At 39.9% G+C, this 23,374-nt stretch overlaps 1 protein-coding gene across 38 annotated transcripts in view; it reads left to right on the top strand.

The window, feature by feature from the left end:
* nrxn3b (neurexin 3b) overlaps positions 1-23,374 on the top strand; it is a 330,206-nt gene that overhangs the window by 25,603 nt on the left and 281,229 nt on the right. For 19 of the 38 annotated variants that reach the window (XR_013654201.1, XR_013654206.1, XR_013654203.1 and 16 more), the window contains exons 2-5: positions 4,346-5,390; positions 10,193-10,210; positions 10,574-10,600; positions 12,528-12,539. Coding sequence is in view for 30 of the 38 variants with exons in the window: in XM_078943164.1 (XP_078799290.1) it covers positions 4,694-5,390; positions 10,193-10,210; positions 10,574-10,600; positions 12,528-12,539 (754 nt within the window). In the remaining 8 variants the exon portion in view is untranslated. The remainder of the gene's footprint in view (positions 1-4,345; positions 5,391-10,192; positions 10,211-10,573; positions 10,601-12,527; positions 12,540-23,374) is intronic. The other 19 variants (XR_013654205.1, XM_078943168.1, XM_078943181.1 and 16 more) reach the window with 4 other exon arrangements.

Below are 23,374 nucleotides of genomic sequence, written 5' to 3'. Positions count from 1 at the left end.
CTTCAACTGTGATCTGCAAGGCAATGGTAAAACTATATTTTTTATGGAACAGCCTGCAGTGTTTCTTGTGGGGATCTTTTCTGCCAGGGCTTGCCGGCTTGGTCGGTGGTTGTTGCTGTTACCAATCCAGTTGATATGGTTCTCCATCTGTGTCTAAGTGATATAATCAGAATCAGAATCGTTTATTGTCATTGTACATGGGGATACAATGAAATTGCAGCAGCCTTGGAGTGAAGGAGTTACATAAAATAAAAATAAAAATAGAATAGAAAAAGAAATACTGTATTTACAACTCTTAACAAAAAATGAACAATATGGACAGAAACTGTTAAATATTAAATATTTGTGAATAAAATAGAAAGGAATTACATGAGTTGCTGTGAGCACAGCTTAATAAATATCAAGTTATTGCACAGTGACCCGGTTAGACAGTCAGGATATTGCACGCATTGTAGTAAAATTAGAGTGAGGTGTGGTTGGTGGACGTATGTGCATTCCGTATGATAATTGCCTATGGAAAAAAGCTGTTTCTTAGTCTGTTTGTCCTGGTTCTGATGGACCTGTACCTCCTTCCAGAGGGCAGCAGTTCAAACAGAGGGAAAGCAGAATGGGTGGAGTTAGTGGTGATGCTAGTCACTCTGCTGATGCAGCGAGACTGGTAAATGTCCTTCAGTGAGGGGAGGGGGCAGCCGATGATCCTCTGCGCTGTCTTTACCACTCTCTGGAGACTCTGCCGTTCTGCTTCAGTGCAGTGGGAAAACCACACTGTGATGCCATAGGACAGAATGCTCTCAATGGTTGAGCGGTAGAACGTTACCAGCAGCTCCTGGCTGACGTCGTTCCTCCTAAGTTTTCTCAGGAAGTGCAGGCGTTGCTGGGCCTTCCTGATGACAGTCATGGTGTTGTTAGACCATGTGAGGTCAGCAGAAATGGTGGTGCCCAGGAGGGTGAAGCTGTGGACCCTCTCCACACAGTTTCCATCGATGTAGAGTGGGGGTGGATCTGTTCTGTTCTGCAAACTGGTGGGGGACGAAGATTGGAGGGAGGGAGTCTTTGATGTGTCCCAGGAGCAGCCGCTCCAGACACTTTGTGATTACAGCAGTGAGTGCAACTGGGCGGAAGTCCGTGAGGAAGGCTGTGGATGAGGACTTTTTGGGTATCGGGATGATAGTGGATGACTTCAGGCAAGCAGGGATGAAAGCCTGAGCTAGCGACAGGTTGAAGATTTTTGTGAAGACCTGGGAGAGTTGATCGGCGCAGGCCCGCAGAACCTTTCCGGGAACTCCATCAGGTCCCGCCGCTTTCCTGGGGTTTACCCTGCTGAACATCCGTGCCATCCGTGCCACGTCCATAAAGGCATTGTTTTTATATTTAGAGCTCTAAGCAACCAAACAGTTGTCTATATAAAAGAGCTTTTACAATTGTGCACTTTTAGCAGGCTGAAAAAATTATCTTTTTAAAATTGCCATTTCAAATTTGGGTTTTAAATTTTGTGTTCCATTTTTCTGTGCTTGTATTGGAAGGATTTGTTATTATTTTGTTTAAAAGTGCTACATATTGTATATACACATAATTTATTTAGAGAAATTTGCTATAGGTTGTGTTTTTTGGTTTTGTAGTTTAATTTCATTGGATTTATATTAAGGAAAAGAAGTTGCAGCATTGATTAAAAAAGGATAAAAGAGACATTTACTGTCTAAGTCTTATGTTACATCTGTAGAACTGTACTGAGAGTTGGGTTTTGTTTTGGAGCACATTCATATGTTTTGTTTGTAAAAAAAAAAAGATAAAATATTAAGTTAATTGCATTTTACATGACTAGAAAAGCAATGATTATTCATAAAAATCTATGAAAGACATACAAAACAAATGAAAAAGCAGTCTGCCCTCCCTCTTGTGTCTAAACTATTGTCACCTCACTTCTGGGTTAGTTAGCATATAAACAGGCAGCTGGTGTGTGTGTGTGGGGGGGGGGGGGGGGGGGGGTGAAATTTGACTCCAGCAACAGGAAAGATTGAGGAGCAGGCTGCAGCATGAGGAAAAGACTGAACCATGTAAGAGGAAATGACATCCTACAGTTGACCAGTTCATTTTATATCTGTAAAGAATATTCAAGAAGCATTTAGACATGTTCAGCTATATGCGTGTTAAACTTGGTGTGGATATTTGAAGCATAAGTAATTTTAAAACACACTTGTTTGGAGTCCAGACGGAAAAAGCACAGGTTTTGGGATGAATCAGGATTTTTTTAAAATCATCTGTTTCACCTGGACTTCTGAAAAAAATATGGAAGGCAGCAAACACAGATCCCTACATTTAAAAAAATAAATGGTGTTGATATATGATGATTAAGTTATGAAAAAAAATAGGTGTTTGTAGTTTTGCCTAAAAAGACGTTTTCGGACCTTTTTGGATGAAATGTTCTCTAAAAGTTCACCTGTAACTTCAATCATTCTGAATTTTTTTAGGAAGCAGTAGCACATAAATGGCTATGAAAGTTGAATTCTTGGTGCTGATAACCTAAACAGAATTTATGCTAAAAATCTTTGTTCAGTCCAAAATTTCATTAAAAAAATCAAGTGATGAAGTTTCTCGTAGACCCTATAGTGTTACATATCAAAGCTGGAGGTTATTAAAGGCATCTAATTCTGAAATCTCAGCTTCCTGAGACAAACGGCTGATTTATAATAAATTTCTATTATTTGGGTGCACATAATCGACCACTTCCTGTTACGCAGGCACCGTCAGGTGTACACCCATGAAACTTTACATGATGAGAGAGGACCCTTCTGAGTATCTCCAGTTTTAATTTCATGCACATCGGACAAAGCAAAGAGAAAATACAGGGCAGAATGTGCCCAATGCAATAACTAGGTGGCGCTATAGAGCTCGTCCAAGATTGTCATATCCATGGGTTCAGAATAGAAGCTTCATCATATCCATTGAATTTCAGTGAGATTGGACAAGGAATGTGCACGTGAGAGCAACTTTTGTGTGCATAGCGAGATGCCCAACTTTGCCGCTCTGTCACGACCACACCCCCGCATTGAAAGTTATGGTTTTTTGTCAGAGTAAACTTCAATGGCTTTTCAACAGGTGGACGTCATTTTCAGGTGTGTCGGCTCATCCTACTCGGAGTAGTGATGCTCCAAGTAAAACATGTCATTTCCTCTTGCCAGCAGGTGGCGCTACACTTTTTCCAGATTTTTTCACTGCAGATGTGTTCAGAGTCAGACTACAATCATGCACATCAATTTTGGATCAGATTGGATTATGCATGGCTGAGTAATGGCCATTTTTCTTTTCATGGCGTGTTTTCGAAACGACCTCCAATTTTGACGCGCCGCCATGGTCACAAACATCCATAAAAACTTAAAAGCTTTGCAATTTAACATCGGACATGTGTATAGTTTACAAAACCAAAGTTTGGAGTCATTACTCTCAAATCTCTAGGAGGAGTTCGTTCTAGAGCGAGGCCTGCGAATGACCAAAATACAGCAAAAATGACATATTGTCATCAAAATATCAGACTTCCTGTGCGACTGACAGCTTGGTCCCAAGAGACTTTTTTGTAGGTTTCTATCCGATGAACATGCCCTGTTAAAATCAGGTTTGTACTATAAAGCATATGGAGGTGCTCGCGAAAACAAATTTTGCAGGTGGCGCTATCGAGCCATTTTTGTTTACCTATGCCGTTCTCCTATAAAATATGAAATTTTTCGCGACTCCTGATGTGTATACAAAATTTGGTGAGTTTTGGGGTATGTTAAAGGCCTCAAAAAGGCGACGGAAAAGTCGGAAGAATAATAATAATAATAATAATAATAATAATAAACCTAACAGATACAATAGGGTCCTTGCACTCCGTGCTCGGGCCCTAATAATAATAAACATTCGAATTACAATAGGGTCCTTGCACTCCGTGCTCGGGCCCTAATAATAATAATAATAAACATTCGAATTACAATAGGGTCCTTGCACTCCGTGCTCGGGCCCTAAATAACTGGTTGCATAAATTGCACACAAAACCTTAATAGATGTTTTTGACATTTACTTAGAAGCATTTGACAGTTTAATCTGTAGTGACTGAAGTACTCCATTACTTTATTTTTTTATCTAAGCCTGTAGCAATTACTGGGTTAACCTGCGTTTCCTTCATTAAATACCACTTATAATGCCAAATGACCCCATTAGAGAGTCTGTGGTCCTCAACACTTATTAGGAAGAAGACACATTAAAAATTTCAGGAGATAAATCAGATAATAATGGACTGTTTTCATGTTGACTCTTAGCTTTTTTACAGTAAATGTTTCTGATGTTTTTCTGTTTTTTTTCCTCCACACAGATTTGTGCAAGGATTGAGTTTTTATGACTCTCAAACCATGGGGCAAAGGGGCAGATCAAGTGTTGCCATCATATGCTTTAAATCAGGAAAAATCAAGGAGAAATCAGAAGAAGCAGGTCTAAGTCTCCTTCACCAGTCCACCTTCTGAAAATCCTGGATAATAAACGCAATTGGAAAGATCCGGCACATTTTCCATAACAGATCGGATTTTGGAACTGCAAATTAGCTTCTGGGGAGCAACGAACTCAGCGGACAAAGTCTGGACCTGAAACTGAAATCAAATGTTGTCCCTGTGAAGATCTACTCGTAGTTCTCTCGCTCCTCTTGCATTGCCTGTTCCCCTCTACAATGAATCCTAACAGCTTGCTCAGGCATGTTGTCATGCTTCTAAGTACAGTGCTGGGTTTTTGTGGAAGCTTAGAGTTCTCTGGCTCAAAAGGTCAGTGGGCTCGCTACCAGCGTTGGGACGCCAGCTCCACAAGTGACCTGACCTTCCAGTTCAAGACCTCGGCGTCAGAGGGCCTTCTGCTGTACTTTGACGATGGCGGATACTGTGACTTTCTGCTGCTCACCCTGTCTGAGGGGAAGCTTCAGCTTCGTGTGAGCATCGACTGCGCTGAGACCACCATCACCTCGGCCAAGATGGTCAACGACAGCCGCTGGCACTTTGCTGCCATCAACAGGGAAAACTTGCGGACTGGCTTGGCTGTGGATGGCCAGACCAGGACGGGAGAGGTGCGACCTCAGCGGCACTTTATGAAAATCGTTAGCGACCTCTTCTTGGGGGGGCTTCCTGAGGACATCCGCATGTCTGCCATTACCCTCCCCTCTGTCTGTGAGCTACCAGCATTCAGAGGAGTTATCTCAGACCTCAGTTACGGGAGTAAGCTGCCCACGTTAATCAACAGTCAGAAGGTACGCTTGGAGATGATTGGCCTTTGCACGGAGAACCCCTGTGAGAACGGCGGGATCTGCTCTCTGGCAGATGGAGAAACCTACTGTGACTGCTCCAGAACTGGATATGTAGGTCGATACTGCACTGAAGGTAAGAGGGCTGGCTCCAGAGCTTTTTCTGTCAAGCACAGAATATTGATTAAAGTCGGTAAAAAATTTAAAGGGTTTCGTTTCAGATATAGATCTGACCTCCGAGGGTTTGTTTTGTTCCACCAAAAGAATATTTGCAAAAGTTTGTCACTGCTCATTTCTCCTAGCAAGTCCCTCATGTGTTACAACCCATCTGATTATGAACTTGCATCAATGCAGATGCATTGAAGATGGTTTTGTGGGCTCACACGGCTCAGCAACTCTTCATTTTTCACGTGCAGGGGATGTGCTCAGCATTTCTTCGCAGTTCTTCCAGTGTGGGACACAGCTGATGTGACTGAAATTACAAAAACTGATCTTTATTTTTCATTGGATGTGTTTAGATGTTGCAAGGTGATCCAGTAACCTCAAGGTACACACAAAGCTTGGAAGAGAACCAACTTTTTCCGTCTATGTCGAGGCCATCTCTTCTCCTGCCATATGTAGTGAGATGCGCAGACAAAACTTTTCTCTGTTCTATTTACACTCTTTAACGTTTTAGTTCAGCAAACGTTCTTTCTGCTCTCCTGTGACCAAATTCATGGCTCATTTTAAAACTTTTCTAGCATCCTTTTTCTTTGTACTGCAAACTACTTCCTGTCAGTCTTTGAGACCTCTTAGGTCATCTGATTAATAAAAATCTGCTTTATTCAAAAGCTAATTCCATGTATTGATTAGTCCGTTCCACTGAAACTTTAACCTTTTTCTTTTGGGTTGTGGAAGATACTTAATGTGTGAACAGTCTCATGTCAGAAATCCTTCACCTCTGACCCCCTTTATGGCTAAATCCCACTAACATGCTATAATGTTGATCTAACAATCTCAAGGGAATGCTCACTGAAAACTGCGGCTGCTATTTATTTAAAATAAATAATTTTAAATGGATTTCAAATTTTAAAATAAAATCTTATTTTCATCAAAAGCTACTGATATGTCCCAACATTTTCTGCCCCAACGAAGCTTATCCGAAATCTGGAGTGCTGGCCTGTGGCTCTGTTTAGTCCGGCACGCGATGTGCTGGTTGCTGAGCAGCCAAGCGAGCGGAGTGGACTTGACCCCCTTTCGCTTCATCCCATTTGTTAACAACATGTCGAAGATTCAATACAGAAAAAGAAGGTGGTCCATTTGTGTCTGAGTGAACCGAGGAGCCATCTTTGTGTTGAAACAACGGATGTTTCAAGAGGACACTTGTGACTCAGCCAAATAGCTTCTGCAGACAGAGAGGTTGTCATATTACCGCCTCAGGGCAGAGGATGTGCGACAAGAAAATTTACCGCTGGCGTGCTGTACCCTAATTTGTCCCAGGAGGTCTGCTGTGGGACTAGAACCACCCCCTTGTCCCCCCCTATTTTTTTGCCGTCTGTGCTTTTGAGACACATCTATTCAGACATGCAGCCATTATGTTCCTCCTTTTTCCAGGAGATGAGAGAGTGCGGCTTGGAAAAAAGGAGTCATTTTCCTTCTCCATCTGATCTGACTGCTGCTCATTTCTGCTTCTCCCATTAAATGATGTGGCTGATTGTTCATTATTCCACAGGGACCGGGAACTATAATTACCAAGATAATGAGAGCAGAGATTGCTAATTTCCCTGGAAAATGCCTGCACAAACACCTTCGTCAATTCCTTCTGTCCACAAGGCAAATGGCGCATTTTTTTTATTCTCTCCATTGTTTTGCTGTCCACAAGTGGCAAAGTACTTGTTCAATCAACGCTTGAGCACATACCACGTCCCCCAGGGGCGTTCAAAGTCGAGAAACTTTTTCCGTTTGATTGAAGGTACATCGGTACAACTGCCCCTCGCACCTGTCTTAGTCAGTACGTTGTGATTACACCGTAGATTAATGAGCAAAGCAATCTGTCCAACCTGTGAATATTTATGTTACATTTTCTGGCGTTGCAGTGCAGGTCGAAGAAGCATGCACATAAACACAGACGCATTAACGGGCGCGCTCACGATCGCAGGCATTATCATGGCCAAGGCCCTTGAGCTGCTCGTTAAAGTGGGCAGATGGTTGACTGACTGACTGAGTGGACTGGGCCTTGATAGCATTTTGCCAGCCGTGCTTTTAAAGGTAGAGCACTAGCCTGAGAGGGAAAAAGCAGGAAGTGAGAAGAATTAACATGAACCATTTGCCTAAACAGTTTGGCTATTGGGAGTGGTGGGGGTGGTGGGGGGGTTGAGCTAGCTGCTATTACGATCATTATTTCAGGAAAAAAGTTCAAGCTTCCTCCAACCTCGGGCTAAATTGATTTTGCTGCACAACACATCAGTCTCCACTAGGGTTAGGGACAGTTCCCTTTTCTCAGCTTTAACTGCAATCTACTGCTTTTTGCAGCAACGTCCCCATACTTTCCTATATTACCACCTAATTAACTGAGAGCACAAACAATAATTCAAAATCTCTTGAAGCCCCTTGAGGTTTCCCATTACAACAAAGTAGTTCAGTGCAACCCTTGACTTCATAACCTACACCTTCAGACTAAATTCGGCAGGAAATATGCATTGATTTGGTGGAGGGCAAGCAGTTGAAGGCCAGGACAAGCAAACTGTTAAGCAAGTGCTAAAATGGTGCCGTTAGGCTTAGCTTTGGGGATTAATAAACAGACATGGAAAAATGACAGCTACAATAATCTTGCTATAAAAATAGGTCAGGGGAAAAAAATGGTGCAGGCACTTGCTTGATCCCAGTGCACAGTGCATTTGTGTGTAGTGCCCTGGCTAAAAATTATGTTCGGATTTGAGAGGCGAAGCTGCTGGTAAAACAGATCAGGGGATTATGCTCGGACCACATGTCCTCTGTAGCACATAGGCCTGTTCAAAGCGCTTTTGCATTATAAGAAAGGATTTTTATCCTTATGGCGAACCGAACAATTTAGCATCTGTGCAGGGGGGGAAAAAAGAAATCAATATTTTGGTTCTAAGCCCTAAAGTTCTTAAGATCTAAAACTGCTCCAATGACTTTGGACTTAACCCTTTCTCCCATTCCTGCCACCTCAGTTCATATCTATTCAGTTTAAACGTAAAGCGCCACACAGAGGTTATCGTATAAGGCACTGCTCAAAAAGAATCAAATCGAGGCATTTTTTATTCAATTAATTCCAAACATTTTAAATAGTACAACTTAAATAACCTAGATCATACCAATCAGGTCAGATTGTCTAAATTCCTTCATATTAATGACTGACGGATTGCATTGCAGGATTCACTGTAATCCCAGTACTGAACAAGCAGCAGTGGAAGGAAAACTACCTTTGAATGGATAAATGTGGGGAAACCTCCAGCAGAATTGAACTCAGTCAGTTGATCATCTGTAGTAATAATTTAGAGTAAGAGGACAGAACAGACATACGCTGAAGTGTTAGGGCATCTATTACCAGACAAAAGAGGTAAATGGCAACTGGAGAAGTGTTTGAATAGGAAGCAGCTGATATAAGAGAATTCCTGGAACATGTGGCATAACACACAAGAGATATGTCAAGCTTCGTTCTTACCCCTCATCCTCAAAGATCATCCATGTTAGATATAAGTTGCATCAATTTAGGCTCCTCTAAAGACAACTGGTCACCTTTTGATTTTCAAAGCATTCCCAGTGGTGTTTTCCTTATTTTTATCTTGTTTTTAGCCTAAATCAAAACATCGGAGTTGTTTTCTTGGACATACTTTCTGCAGAGCGGCAGTAGTTTGTAAAAAAACTTGCCTCTGAGCTGTGGGCGGGACATGGATCTATTCATCTATAGGGCATGGCAAGAAACCTGTGGCCCACCAAGCCTATTTTCTATGCCACATTTTCCAATAGCGTTTATTTTTGTCTGCTCCTGTTTTGCAGCAATTTGAATAAAGAAATCCTAAAAAGAAAAACAATTTTGAATTTAACTTTCTTTATATATGTCCTCCATCTTCAGAAAAATGCATCAAGAAAAACACTTAAGACACTAAAGTTAACCTTCACCTTATTTCTCAGTTGTTTTATTTATTGATGTCTATTTTAGATCAAGACGTCCATAGCACATGGCTCATGCTGCATTTACTTTCTAGATACATTTCCTTGGGAAATTGAACCTGTATCATTCATCTGCCTAAACAACCTAGTCTCATCCCAAAACATTGCAAAACGTCCACAGGGACAAATGTAGCACTTTTGCAAAAACAGGCTTTAAATCGTGGGTTTAAAGCATCTCCATGTTTTGTTTTGTTTTTTGCCACCGTGCCACAGATGCTGAACTGTTCTCAAGAGTCGCACAGTGAGCATTCTTTTGAGAATCCTTAAAGGAAAGGCTGGTTTTAGGAGTGCAATGAGGGAGAGATCGGGTGGGTGGATGAAAGGGCAAAGGAGGGAAGTGGAGAGGAATGACATGGGTCTGAGATTGAGCATCCTGATATCCACAAACCTCACAACACTGTAAATCCTCAGTGGAATGGATTTATGTAGCTTTCCAAGTGTGTGAGGAACCCTGTGTGATACATGATGTGCAATGTTAGCAAAACAAAAATAAAATGTGAAGAATTCTGTGTTGAAGGAATGATCTGGCTCCCTGAGAGGACGGGACAGATGCAACGTTCAGTGTTTCTTTTCACAGGGTGTTTATACAACTGTATTTTCTTCATACGGGCATGTTAAGGGGCACCTCTGCGTGCTCCTTACATGACAGTGATTAGAAGTGTGGTATGTTTTGCATGTCAGATCCACATGCAAAAGCAGCTGCGGTGTGATGCTAATGCAATGCTTCTCTCTGCTCTCTCCTCTCCTGTGACACATCCTCAGCAGTCCCAAGAAAACCAGGTGAGTCTCCAGGGGAATTAGTCACAACTTCAGCTAAATTACCAAAGTCTAATCATTTTGTGCTAATTATTTATATATTCCAATTTAAAGACAAGCAAGACATTTACCAGTAATCATATTATTGCCTTTATAATTGCCATTTTGCTGTAAACAAGTCCCACAGCTAACTAATATGCAGTAATGCATTCATAATTAGCACTTTCTGTGTTTCAGCTGGAAGCTTTCATGTGCACACGAGGAAAGCTTTGATTTTAGAGTGATAGTCATGGTTTGCCGTCATGCAAAGCATGCGCAGTGACAATACAGCTGTTGTATTGGTGTGTTGTTCTCATTTTTCTGTCTGTTTGATGCTTCTCTTTCAAGGCCTCGCACACCTGAAGGCAGAACAAGGTACTCTCTTCTTCCTCTGCTTAGGTCTCCATTGTTTTTCCTCCTGGCTTGGTTTTGGGGCATGAATGTGTGCCCTCGCTACCTGTCTGTGTGCATTTGTGTGTTCACAATGCCCCCCTGCAGCTGCAAAGAAATGGGCGGGTGGTGGTGCAAAGCGTGTCTCACTCCCCCCCCCGTCCTCCACGGTTACTCCCTTTTAGCTGTGTCTCCTCAGTGTTTCCACCCAGGTTTCATTGTATTACATAATTGTCTCAGTTCTGCAGCGGGGATACAATTCACTGTGAGGCAGGACAAGGAGGGGGGTGCAATCACAGGAATCCAGGGAGACAGCTTGAAGTAAAAAAAAACGTTTTTTTAGAGTTATGGAGCAATAAAAACAAAATATGTCAAATGAAGTATTAAACATATTACTACATACTTTAAAAATATGTATTAAAAGTTTAATTGTTCTTCAAAGTTTCTGCTCTGGATTATTACTGCCTGGAGAGCAAAAAATGGTCAAATAAAACTTTCAGGACAGATCGCTTCCATTTAAATCAAGCCGTAAAAAAGATATAATAAATGAATATTTGAATAGTCCTCGCTAAAACCATATTTATTCATGTTAGTTGTCATGCAGAAATGGATGTACGGAAGAAATGGGGGCAACAGCCCTCCTGACGTGTCGGGAAGTGCTACTCAACACTGTATTACAAGCAAACAATATGTGCGCTTAAAGGCCTTTTCAAGAAAATCAGGGAAACAAAAGAATATACATTTTAAATCATATGGATGTTTAAACCCCCATACTTTTCACCTAAGACTGCTGTTCAATAAAGTGCAGACAAGATTTAGAAAGAGTTGCAGGGTAATTTCGTTTTCGTTTTCCATTTCTGATGCAGAAAAAACAATATTACGTTTCTCTGCGTTATGTCTACAGATGTGTCTTAGTGTGCCCAGATTTGGCAGTAACTATAAGGACAGTACTGATTGTAGCAGCAGAGTTGCTTCCAGAATCTTATTGGAAGTAGCAAAATTCTGAAATAGGGTAGTCTGCAGTCAGTATAAGGAAATAATGCAAGGCCAGGAATTTGGCACCATTTATGGATTTTTCTCATCCTCTTTTCAACATCATCAAGTCATAGCTACTCTTCATCTTGCTGTACTGCTTACAGAGACAAGGTTACAGTATGTACTGTAGACCCGACAATGGCTTACCTGCAACCCTTCACATGACTTCCCAAGGGATTTTTTAGAATACAGTTACAGTTCCCTTGTTTATCACAGAGGCTTCATTATAAAGGTAACCTGCAATAGGTGAAATCCAGAAAGTTGATTCTAACCTTTTCTTTTTTATTTTATTTCCTTCTTTAAACAGTGCAGAAACACAGAAAAAAGTTTAAGAATGACATAAAATGATCCGTTCAGGAAAATGAACAGTTTTCTTAATGGATGCAGATTCTCCTGTAGTTGGAGTCTTTTTCCTTTTTTTTCTTCTTTCGTTAAGATGAATTCATATAGAATATAGAAATTAATAAAGATGATACAACAAATATTAAGAAAACCATAAAAATAAAAATGGTCTAAAAAAATTGTTTCAAAGTGTATTTTGTGTTTAAAACAAGGCCATAGGGGATCCAATGACAGTCAACCCTCCATTATTTTAAGCCTTTTCTGTTATGCACCCCCCTTCTACTTTAAATTTTAAAATATTTGAATAATAATAATAATTTGGAAAACTTATCAGAAGTTGTGCAGTGTTGTGTCTGCCATACTATTTCATCCTACTCCTTTGTTCTTTGCGTGTTTATTATTTTTTGTTGGCATGCGACACACATATGAAAACTAACAGTGGCTCACTTCTTCTTCTTTTCCATGTCTCTTTCTGATGATGGCACTCTTCCTTCTTTTATCTCCACGGATCCTTTCTCCATTCCAAAACCTGTAGGTAGAAACAAAGGTACAGCAAACTCTGTTTTCCCTGCTGAGCTCTCATCTGAGCAGCGGAAGTGTGTGTCTGTGTGTGTGCTTCCATTTGTGTTGGATTTGTGCTGGTTATTCATTCATCACGCCTGTTCAATAAATAAAATCACAAGCTCATTGAATGTTGTTTTATGAAATAAGTTAAAATCAGGGGACTTGACGCTCTCCTCCTAATGAGCCCCCCCCACATTTACTGAAGCACGAGGCATGAAGAGCAGATCAGAGTGATGTGTGTGGATGGAAGAACTGCAACTGCACTGAGTGATTTGTACTCATAAATATCAAATCCCAGAACAAAACGATGAGAGTAAGTTCTGCAATGGAATATTTACAATCTCTTTAAATAGTGGATATTAATATTAAATTGTGTTTTTGAAGATGCACGTTTTTTCGGGGATGTGTGACTGCTGAAGAGGAAGTGGCTGCCTTTGATCTGACATTTGGTTTCATTGGAATAAAACAATGAAATCAGACGAGGAGAATTGTAGCTTTGCGGGTGGATTTCTATTTATTTATTTAATTTTTTTGTCATTTCTATGCATGTGTGCAGTTGAGTTAGACCTGGACTGTTGGGTAAGTGTGTCTAGATGACATCTCATTGTTTCTGTGTCACATCTGTGACACAGAAACACATCTGAGCCTAAAGGCAACACTTTCTCAGCAAAATTTCTTTATATCTTTGATTGTCTGGAGGCCCAAAAACACTGTTGCATAAACAAAGTAGCTTTGTGAGTGAGACAGGTCTTGTACCACTGATGCAACATGTCAAGTGATGGTTTATTTTAGAAATTTAGCAGCTCCTCTCTTCCTAAATGCGCATTTCGAGCTTCTATGCACATTTGTAACCCTGGCGAGTCCAGGAAAAGCTATCTTTTAGGGTTTTAAAGTTTACTTGTCGCTTTTTTTTTTCATTTTTGGTAGCAGCAATTGACAGCAGCCAAAAGAATAATAAATGCATAAAATATTATATATAAATAAAAGTAAAAAACAAACAAACAAAAAACCCGAGTTACCAAATTGAACTGTGGAGGTTCTGCAGTGTTAGGACTTTTCTGGCGCTACGTATAAAATGTGCAACCATTGAACGTGCGTTGAAAGTTAAACTGGGTCGAACTTTGACCAATCAGGGACTCTGATTTGGTTTTCACATATGGTGAGCACCTCTTTTAGCAATCGTTGTTTGTTATGTTGCACTTTGCCGCTTCCAACAGTCTCACATGCCCGGTGTGACCATAGCATCTTTCCTGTTCTGCTTCTTTTTCTAATGACTTCCTGTTTGCTGGTTCTCATGTTTGTAAATTGTTGGTTCTGTTGATGAGGCACAGTATAAAGGATTCTACTTCTGTCTTCGGTGCAGCAGCATCCAGATTTTTTCTATCCTGCCACAGAAACTTAGCAGTATGAGTGCCATTCAAAGCAACAAACCATTGAAAAGTTACACAGTCAACGAAATCCCAATGGAAAAGCATTCTTGCCATGACATGCAACACCTTACAGCAGTTACTATGAGTGTTTATGCAACCCACACAAACCAGCTGATTCTGAAGCAGAGAAAAGGGGGCTTTTCTCTGTTATACAATATGTCAAAGTGTGTTATTAGGTGTTGCTGGCAACATTTCCGATGTTAAAGGGCTAAGCTGTCCCCTGCAACCACACTGGGTTTTGGGCTCTTATGCAGTGTCACTAAATCATTCTCATGCTTTGTTAGAAAAATGGAGATCCTTCTTCGATTGGACCTGTAGTTTGCATTTGTAGGTCACATGACGTGTGCAGCAGTGTGATGGCCTCCTATAAATCTGCTCTTCTGATTCTTATGTAGCATGTTTATGTACAAGATTTTTATTTTTGGTTTTTCCATTTTATGAACACTTTCTCTGTTTTAGTAAGTGATGCACAGACTTGTAGTAGTTGATTTACTATATTGGGTTAAAAAGTGCCAACAAATCTTTTTGAGCAACTTGAACCATTGTTTTAGTTTAAAAAATACAACCTTACAAGTAATTTCTCAGCAATAAGAGGGTTTTCCATGTACCGGTAGTTGGAGCAGAGAAATATTTTCCAGCTGTAATATTAATTCCTGTGTTGTCATATCTGCTCCTCAAATCCATCAATCACCCCCCTGTGATACCCTAAACTCTCCTGACATCCAGAATTGGCTTCAGCAAAGTGGAAATTTACCACACAGTTTCAGGCTCTTGGTCTGTGTCACATGGGTGTATTGGGTTCCACCACGTCAATCAAAACGAAGTGAGCATTCATACAACGGTTCAGGCTTTGGCTGTGCATACAACAAAGACCCAGTTTGAGTATGCGACTCTGGCCTCCACCGGTTTAGTCCATGGAGGTTTGATCTGGGCGTTCCAGTTTCCTGTAGCTGTCCAAGGGCATGGAAATTAGACGAACTGCAGTGGGACTGTAAGTTATGCTTAGGTGAAGATGTTAATGATTATCTGTTCTTGCATTAACCTTGCAGTGATCTTTGCCTCACTGTTTGAAGAAACGCCAAACTACAGTTTTGATTATTCTCTCCTAGCTTAAGCATAAAGATAAGTAAAACACACAAGTCCTAACTCTGTGTGTTAAGAAACACAGTTCAGTTTAGTGTAAAATACAAAGATTTGACATATATAAAAGATTACATTTCCGTCTACAAATAGACTCTTTGGTCATGTACATGCCAGTGCTGTAAATGACAGAGTAGTCAGAGGGCTCAGAAAATGGCATGCTGGGAAAAACAGATGAGACTACAGAGCTCAGAGGAGCGACATGCGATAGAGGGGGTATAGGAGGAAAGATTACAGCAGCTCACAAAGAGGTCAGGTTTGCACATCAGTGCTGTGAAAAGACATATTTCATAAAAAAAAATATACACTGCTTCATCATTTTGAATCCATACAGCAACATGGCTCTTCTGTACCTCTAGTTGTATTCCCCTGCTGTTGAGGAGGACCTGGTTGTTCGTGGCCCAAGCATCGTTTGATGCATAGCTTGGACAATACAGCAAACTTTTTCTAAGCCATGGCTACAGATCAGGCTCTGCTCCACTTATTGCTCCAGTTATCAGCACAGCACACATCATTTTCCAGAAATTCAAAATTTATTTTGGGCGCATCCGGCTTGTGAAGATATATTTTAGATGATGGGAAATGTTCATCGTAATCTATAATCAAATTATGCAACTGCTGTCTGGGTTAAAAAGGCTTGAGGTACTGTATAGAGTAGGAGAGCTAAGGATAAGCTAAAGGCGACCAATGTTGAGAATTTTCATTTTTAAGCTGTTTCCCAAATATCGTCAAATTGAATTTTTTTACATGAGGAGATTTTAATACAAAGGTGTGGGTTTAGATTACAATAGGGAACTGATGAGCTATAGTTAATGATGCTCTCTTCTCACTCAAGTTGCTGATTTGACTTATATTAAATCAAGTTAGATATACAGTACAGACCAAAAGTTTGGACACACCTTTTCATTCAAATGAATTGGAAAGTGTTCCAAACTTTTGGTCTGGACTGTATAGATTTAAAATAAAATTTCATAAATAGCAGCTCATGTTGATGTGAAGTTTTAGCAGTCCCATAGCAGAAAAGTAGATTATTTTAAAGCAACTGAAACAATACGCAGCACATTCCCTTTTCACGCAAATTAACTGGCACTTTTGGTCTTTGAACTCCTTAGTCCTTTCTTGTTAAAAACAACAAGACAAAACAACTTTAGTATCTAATTTTATTGTTGGAAACATTGGATTTCAAAAAATTCAAAAAACAACAAATTTTGGAAAGCAAATTGCTACTTCAAATTTTTTTTTAAGGAACAAGAACAGGTCAACGTGGTCCTCTGAGTAAGTTGCACTGGGCTGTGACATGTCAGAAAGCCCTTTTAAAGGGTACACCAACAGCACGTTTGCATAAATGAGTTTTAGCCACTAAAGACAGCATCAGCAGATCCACCCATGTGAGGAATTTCCACCCAGCGGTAGAGTATCACACATTAATGTAGACTTAGTGTTAGGCAGGATCCCTGCCGGGCTTGAATGTTTCCCCTGTTTTTATGATGTACACAACATCTGATCCAAAGCCTTCATCTTTTGAGGGGATGGAGCCACCATATAAATAAGAAAATACACATACATTTTTACGAATGCGTTAGTCGGGTGGATATGGGCTGTCTGTGGGCAAAACAATGAGCACTTCTGTATGAGGCATGCAAGCGGTCCACATTAAATATTACCTTCATAGACCGTTTGGTTAGCCTGCACATTTTTTTGGACCCAAAAACCCACAGCACCCAAACGGGACAACCCCTCGTACGGGTGCAGGTGACTAAGACATGAGAAGAGACAACAAATCAAATACGGTCCACAATTTCTTTTATAAATAAGAAACGAAAAAGGTAGTGACTTTTTTGGTACAGAAAAATCATTAGTACCGTATTTTCCGGACTATAAGTCGCCCTTTTTTTCATAGTTTGGCAGGGGGTGCGACTTATACTCCGCAGCGACTTATATTAGAAATAAATTGAAATACATTGTTAACCCTCCTGTTATGTTCATTTGTGAGGAACAGAGATGATGTTCCTGGGTCAATTTGATGTATGAGGTATGTTAAGTGTTAAGAGGATGTTAAGTGACTCAGAGAATCAGCAAACCTTTTTTTACAGTAAGATCTTGAAGGCTAACAACATAATATTCTATTTTCCAATGATTTCATAGATTCAGAAATGCAATAAAAATGACAACTGTTTCTACAAAAACAGGATGAAAACAGAGTATTAGTTGGCCAATGATACTTCATGAAAGGAATAAATAAATAAGTTTGAGAAAAAATTACTGTGAAATTATTAGATAAACAGTCTGCTATGATTGTGTCATATAAGGTTGTGAAAGTTAAAATGCGACTTATAGTCCAGTGCGAGTTATCTGTGTTTTTTTCTTCTTTATAATGCATTTTTGGGCTGGTGCGACTTATACTCCGGTGCGACTTATAGTCCGGAAAATACGGGTATTTGATAATCATCTTGACTCTCCAGAAAACACTCTTTTCATTACAAGTAAGGATAAACTGTCTAAGTAGACATGTGGTTTTTAACACCTTCCTGAACACACCAGCAGTAGGCTCATCCTCCTTATGGCCTTAGCTTATTAAGGGGGCGAAGGACCATTTTATTATTGGCACGTTGATGATAATGAGGGTGATGAGGATTATTATTACCCAATGCTTTGGAGCAAAATTGGTGCTCCACAGCATCCATGAACACCCATTGAATCTAAGTCAAAACCTTTGACCTGGTGAAAAAATAATAATTTAAAGTAAACAACAATATCCTCTTTCAAGTTTATTAAATAACCAATATGTAAAACCGACAAAAGTCTATTAGGCATGTACTGATAGACGTTTATTCATCTAGCACAGTTGTGGAAGCAAACCTATTTTACATGTCCTTTGCAATAATGCAGAGTTGATTGAAGTGCTTTACCCGTGTCTTTATCTTTTTGAAATATTGGCTTCACCTCCTTAAAATGTTATTAGATTGATACATTTCACGTTATTGTGATTTGAGTCTTGGTAACAACCTTTATTCAAACGTTCTGAAGCTCAGAAAACTTTCTTTCATGTCTTTTTTGGTCTGAACCAGAGAGTTTTTTCTTTGGACAGTCTGTTATGCTTTGGCAGCTGTGAAGATCATCTGAACTCTGTTGGGAATCCAACAGCCAAGCATTTATCCACCTGAAAACACGAGTCTTAGTAGGCTTGCAGGTATACCCTGGTGTGACTTACCCAAAGGTGAAGGAGAAAGGGATTGAAAAAACAAACAAAAACAGAAAAATAACCTAAGCCTACAAAGCATTTCTGCTGAAGGGGAAACCAAGAAAAAGTTATGACTTGTGGGCAGATGAGAAGTTGGGAGGAGATGCAAGTTTTGCAACCATATGAATATTTGAGCTATACATCTGCAGTGTTGTCCATGTTTTTATCTTTCTTATGTTTTTTCTACAAGTAGATGTCAAAAATGTGAAGAGGTTTGGTTTGAACATTCATGAAGATGTGGCAAATTTCAACTTTGCTTTCAACATCAAAACACGTTTTCTAAATGATCTTGCAATGCTCTGAATTGTATCTAATTTTACGCAGATAATAGTCATGTTCCTTCAAACATAAACAAGCTTTCAAGCCAACACCAACCCAGCAGAGTCCTATGAAAGCCTCTGTTGGTGGTTTCCATTGACTATATATGGGAACTGGACTGAAATTGGTTTACTTTCTGCTCCAACCAAATGAACTCGATTCATTTTTTGCAATGCAAACAACGCCATGTTGGAGCCAAACAACGTCCGTCAGCAGTTATTAGTCCAAGTCATTGTTTCTATGGCAACCACCCTTACCAATCAGGATAAAATTCATTTGAAGTTCACTCCCCCACCACTTCACAGCGGGCTCTGGAGAATCTGTCAATCAAACATTTTGAACATCCGATGTGAGACCACCAACTTTTATTGAGATATCTGATTGGTCTGTTTAAAAATTGAATAACTTGCACTACAAAGAAAATGTAAAAAAAAAAATGCATCAGCAAGACCATGTTAGAAAAAAGTGGCAGACCAAGAATGGTTGAAATAGAATGACTGAGTAATAGTTGTTTATTTCTCTTTAGAAGTCTATGTGATTTTGCCTTCTTGGAGCCAACAGTGTTTGTTTGTGTGGAAGGCCAGGTGGGAGGGGTCACTCAGTCCAGTTCTCACATACAGTAAATGGTCTAAACCAGGGGTGTCAGACTCCAGGCCTCGAGGGCTGGTGTCAGACTCCCGGCCTCGAGGGCTGGTGTCCTACTCTTTTTCTGACCAACCTCCCATTGAAGCTCCTTATTGGCTAAACACACCTGATCCAGATAATCAGCTTGTGGATTTTGACACCCCGGTCTAAACAGTGTGGCGACTATATCTCCTCAGTGGATGGTTCAAAGCTCTGGAAATCTCTGCCCATTGAGCTTCAGACCATCACTGACCCACATCTTTTCAAGACCAAAGCTAAGACAGTTTATCTAAAAATATATGATATGTTTTAAGAATTGTTTTATTGTTGTTTTTCATTCTCTTATTGATGGTAATAGCTTTTTACTTTTCAAATGTGAAACACTTTAGTGTTTCTAGTTTCTCAGTATGCGGTGGCCATGGTGCAGAGGAAGAGCAGTCGACCTCTGATCGGAAGAACGCAGGTCTGGTTCTCGCCTTGCCAGCCCATGTGTTGAAGTTTCCTTAGGCAAGAGACTGAAACCAACATTGCTCCTGGTGGTTATAGGTTGGTGTGAACATATGTGTGCATGGCTGATTAGGACTGTGACTGTAACGCGCTTTGGGGCCTTCTAAAGAGGTAGGAAAGTGCAATATAAGTATACTGCATTTTCCATTTAGTGCTTTATAAATAACTTCAATTAAGTGATCAAATAATGTTTAAATACTACATAGTGTCAGTACTGTGATCATATTCTTGAGCATAAGAAGGCACCACTTGCTTTAGATTGGTTTTCTCCATTGCTCTTGAGTTGGTGGTTCACTTTATAGCACGATATATAAGAGCTAGATGGAGGGATCCAGAAAGAAGTGAGTCGTTCAGCCTGAGTCTAATCCCTCTGCATGATGGTTTAGGACAGAAAACTTGCACTTCTGGATTTACTCTCTAATTATCATCTCAAGTCTCACAGAAAAGTTCCTACTTTCTTTTTTTTTGCTTTTTGCCTCTGTGGCACTTTTACCACTCCTGCCCCCCTCCCAAATGGATATCTGTGTGTATAAATTCCCTCTGCTGCTGGCCTCTGCTCTGACTATTTCTATCCCTCTCCTTCTTTGCCTTTGTCTCTCTCTATTCATCTCTGTCTGTCTCCCCTTTCTAGCTGCTGCATCTTTCATTTTCTTACTTTCTCCTCCTCCAGTCTCTTTCTTGTTACTCCATATCAAAGCACTTTGGACATCAGTTTCACAGTGGGGATCAAGAAAGGAATGGTTACTGCCTGTCCACAGAAACTGCTGGGCTTCTGTGGGATTTACAAGGCCCTCTGGCCAAATTCCTCACAGCGCTTCTGCTGAAGCATCACATGAAAATTATGTTTGTGTGCACATTCTTTCAAATATATTTAATATTAGTTCATCCACGTTGTGCTGCTTGTTAGGCTGGTCTGAGTGGTGATTAAATTGCAGCTTTTTGGGAGGTGATGTGTGTTGATGCTTGAAAATTGACCAGTGGAAGATAATGAAACATTGATGCGTGTCGGGATGCTGCGGGTTTACAAGACTATATATAAAACAGTGGGTGGTGGTTTAAAAAAAAAAAAAACTGCTTATGTGCAATTTTGTTGTCTAGATGGCCAAATGGCAATCATTTGGTTAGATCTAAAGGCTGCATCTGCACGCCACTCAAAAAGATTTATGCAAGATGATCTTTGCCAGTTTTGCAATTAAGGAGAATGCTCTTTTTTGACTTATTGATGGAAAAACACTTTATATGTAAAGCTGAGTCAAATTTAGCATTAAAAACCAGTAAAAATGCTTAAATTCATTATTAGATGTTAAAGTAAGAAAGATCTTCCAGCTCTTTAGGCTTCAACAGAAGGGGCTGACATGGTGAGCATCAAAGCCATCCTCAAGGATGTAAGAAACAAGATTCTGAAGGACATCAGAAAGATCTGCCTCAACTTTGAACTGCTAAGTGGAGGAGGAAAGCAGCAGAACCATTAGGAAGGGCAAACCTTTACGCCGCATGTTCCAACAATTCATACAAGGATAGAAAGATGATGTTGGGAAGTACAAAGGGTGGCAAAGGAGCACAAGAGCAGACTGAGCACTGGAGCAGGAACTAGATAATTGAGGAATTGTTTAATTTTTACATTTTGCTTTTATGCTTTTGGTCATTTCACTTCTATGATGTTAGATTGTGTTGCTCATTTGATATGCCTTCTTTCCCTGCTGTCCCTTCATTAAATACACTACTGGTTTCAATTAAGTTTTATAGCAGCTGGTTCCTCTTTGATCAAGTGCTCCTCAGTCAAAACAGGATTCTTGATTTCATTTTCCATGAAGAACCTTAGCCCAGATTTTTAAAAGACTGTTTTGTAGTTAAGCAATGGAATCGGTTAGTTCAAAAGGGGCGAAAGTCCATAATTTTTCAAAATAGAGATATTATATGTTCTATGATCTTCAAGGGAAAAGCTATCTGATTATGTGTAAAAAAAAAAAGTCCCAAGGCTGTTGTAATGTATTGACTATGCTTGACATTTAAAATGCATTAAGTGCAAAATTCCTGGACTTGGGCCTCTCTTGCATGGGTTTTGCTTTATCCCATAGATGGCAGCACTAGTTATCCAATATGGCAGCACCCCTGTTTAATTCAAGAAGGGCCCAAGTCCAGAGACTTTAGTTTGCTAGTCCTCTGAAATTATAAAAGAGAGGTGCTTCATATTATAGCATTTGTAAGCTATGGACTGGTGCTAAATCTGGGTAAAGTATTAATCATTTGGTGTTGCCTCCCTTTAAGCTATCTAATTCAAATCATTTCCTGGAAAAACTAACCTCTTGGACCTGGGCCCCTTATGAACTAACCGATTCAATTGCAAGTTGCGAAAACAGGTAGGATCTTCACGGCCAAATATAACATCTCAGTGTTCAACTTGGAAAAAGATGCGATGGGTAAAGTTGACGGTGATGCTAATGTTAGTTGGAGTATTTAGAGCTGTGGTGTAAGCACTGCAAATTGAGTTAAGCATATTGTGGGAATGGCGTCAGACAGTTCTGTCCCAAAGAATGCTGATAGGAACCTAAAGGTGTTGCATACAACCCACAGAATGACTGACTTAATATATTTCTTTAACAAGCTGTGCTGAAAATGTGGTTATTTCATTTTTATGACAAAACTTTGGTATAGAACACAGATTTGGCTTTTAACATCCACATGGCCCTTCTTTTCTTTTCACTTTTTTTTAAATCAAAGTGTCTGCAAAGGTCTTTCAAAAGCAAAAGTTATCACTTGTAGACAGTTGTGACCAGAGGCGCTGACTTCTGTGAGCGAAGTCTGTGAAGACTGTGTTTGTCTGTCTAAAGCTGTGAATCAACCTTGGAAGGAAAACAGCATTATTGGTCCAATTGAACTTTTTTGAAAACATGGGTATTTGCTAAGGTTTACTTCATAAAATCTTAAGGTTTTATATTTATATTTATTTTTATCCTCTGTGTGATAAATTATTCTGTCGAAATGGCAAAGTTTTGAATGGCAAAGATGCACATATAAGGGGAATTTTAAACATTTTTTCAAAACAGTTTTTATGCGAAGATCATCCAAATGTAAAATTAATTGGGCAACGCATTTTCCTCCTTTAAATGTGGTCTTTGAAGACCCATCTTTTGATCTATTTTAAAAACATTCACAATTTTTTTTTTTTTTGCCAAAATAGAAACAAAACAAAAATTGTATTCTTTTCTAGAACATAGTTTCCACAGAGTGGCAGTTTTTTTTGAGAAATTCAAAAACTACTTGTAGGTGGGGCCATTGGCGTAAAGCAACCTAACACCCTTCCCCTCCCAATTAGTGATAGCGGCCTATTTACGCACTAGCTAACAGCCTCTCACACTCGAACCTAACATTACCGGCACAACAAAAATGGGAATATTGAAGCTATCTAGCCATATAGTTTTCAGCAAGATGCCAGCACGAATTAGGAAAACAAAGATATGCACGGATCTAATCATCTATTAGTGGATGCATCAGAATGGAGCAGAGCGTCCACAACTGATTCACAACAATGTAAATGAAGAAATAATCAAAAAAGCT

This window comes from Oryzias latipes, chromosome 24 (assembly GCF_053564925.1).
Source record: "Oryzias latipes strain Hd-rR chromosome 24, Olatipes_Hd-rR_3.1".
In the NCBI taxonomy this organism is placed as follows: Eukaryota; Metazoa; Chordata; class Actinopteri; order Beloniformes; family Adrianichthyidae; genus Oryzias; species Oryzias latipes.
The sequence above is the reverse complement of the archived record's forward strand: the minus strand, read 5'-3'. Positions and strand labels throughout refer to the sequence as shown.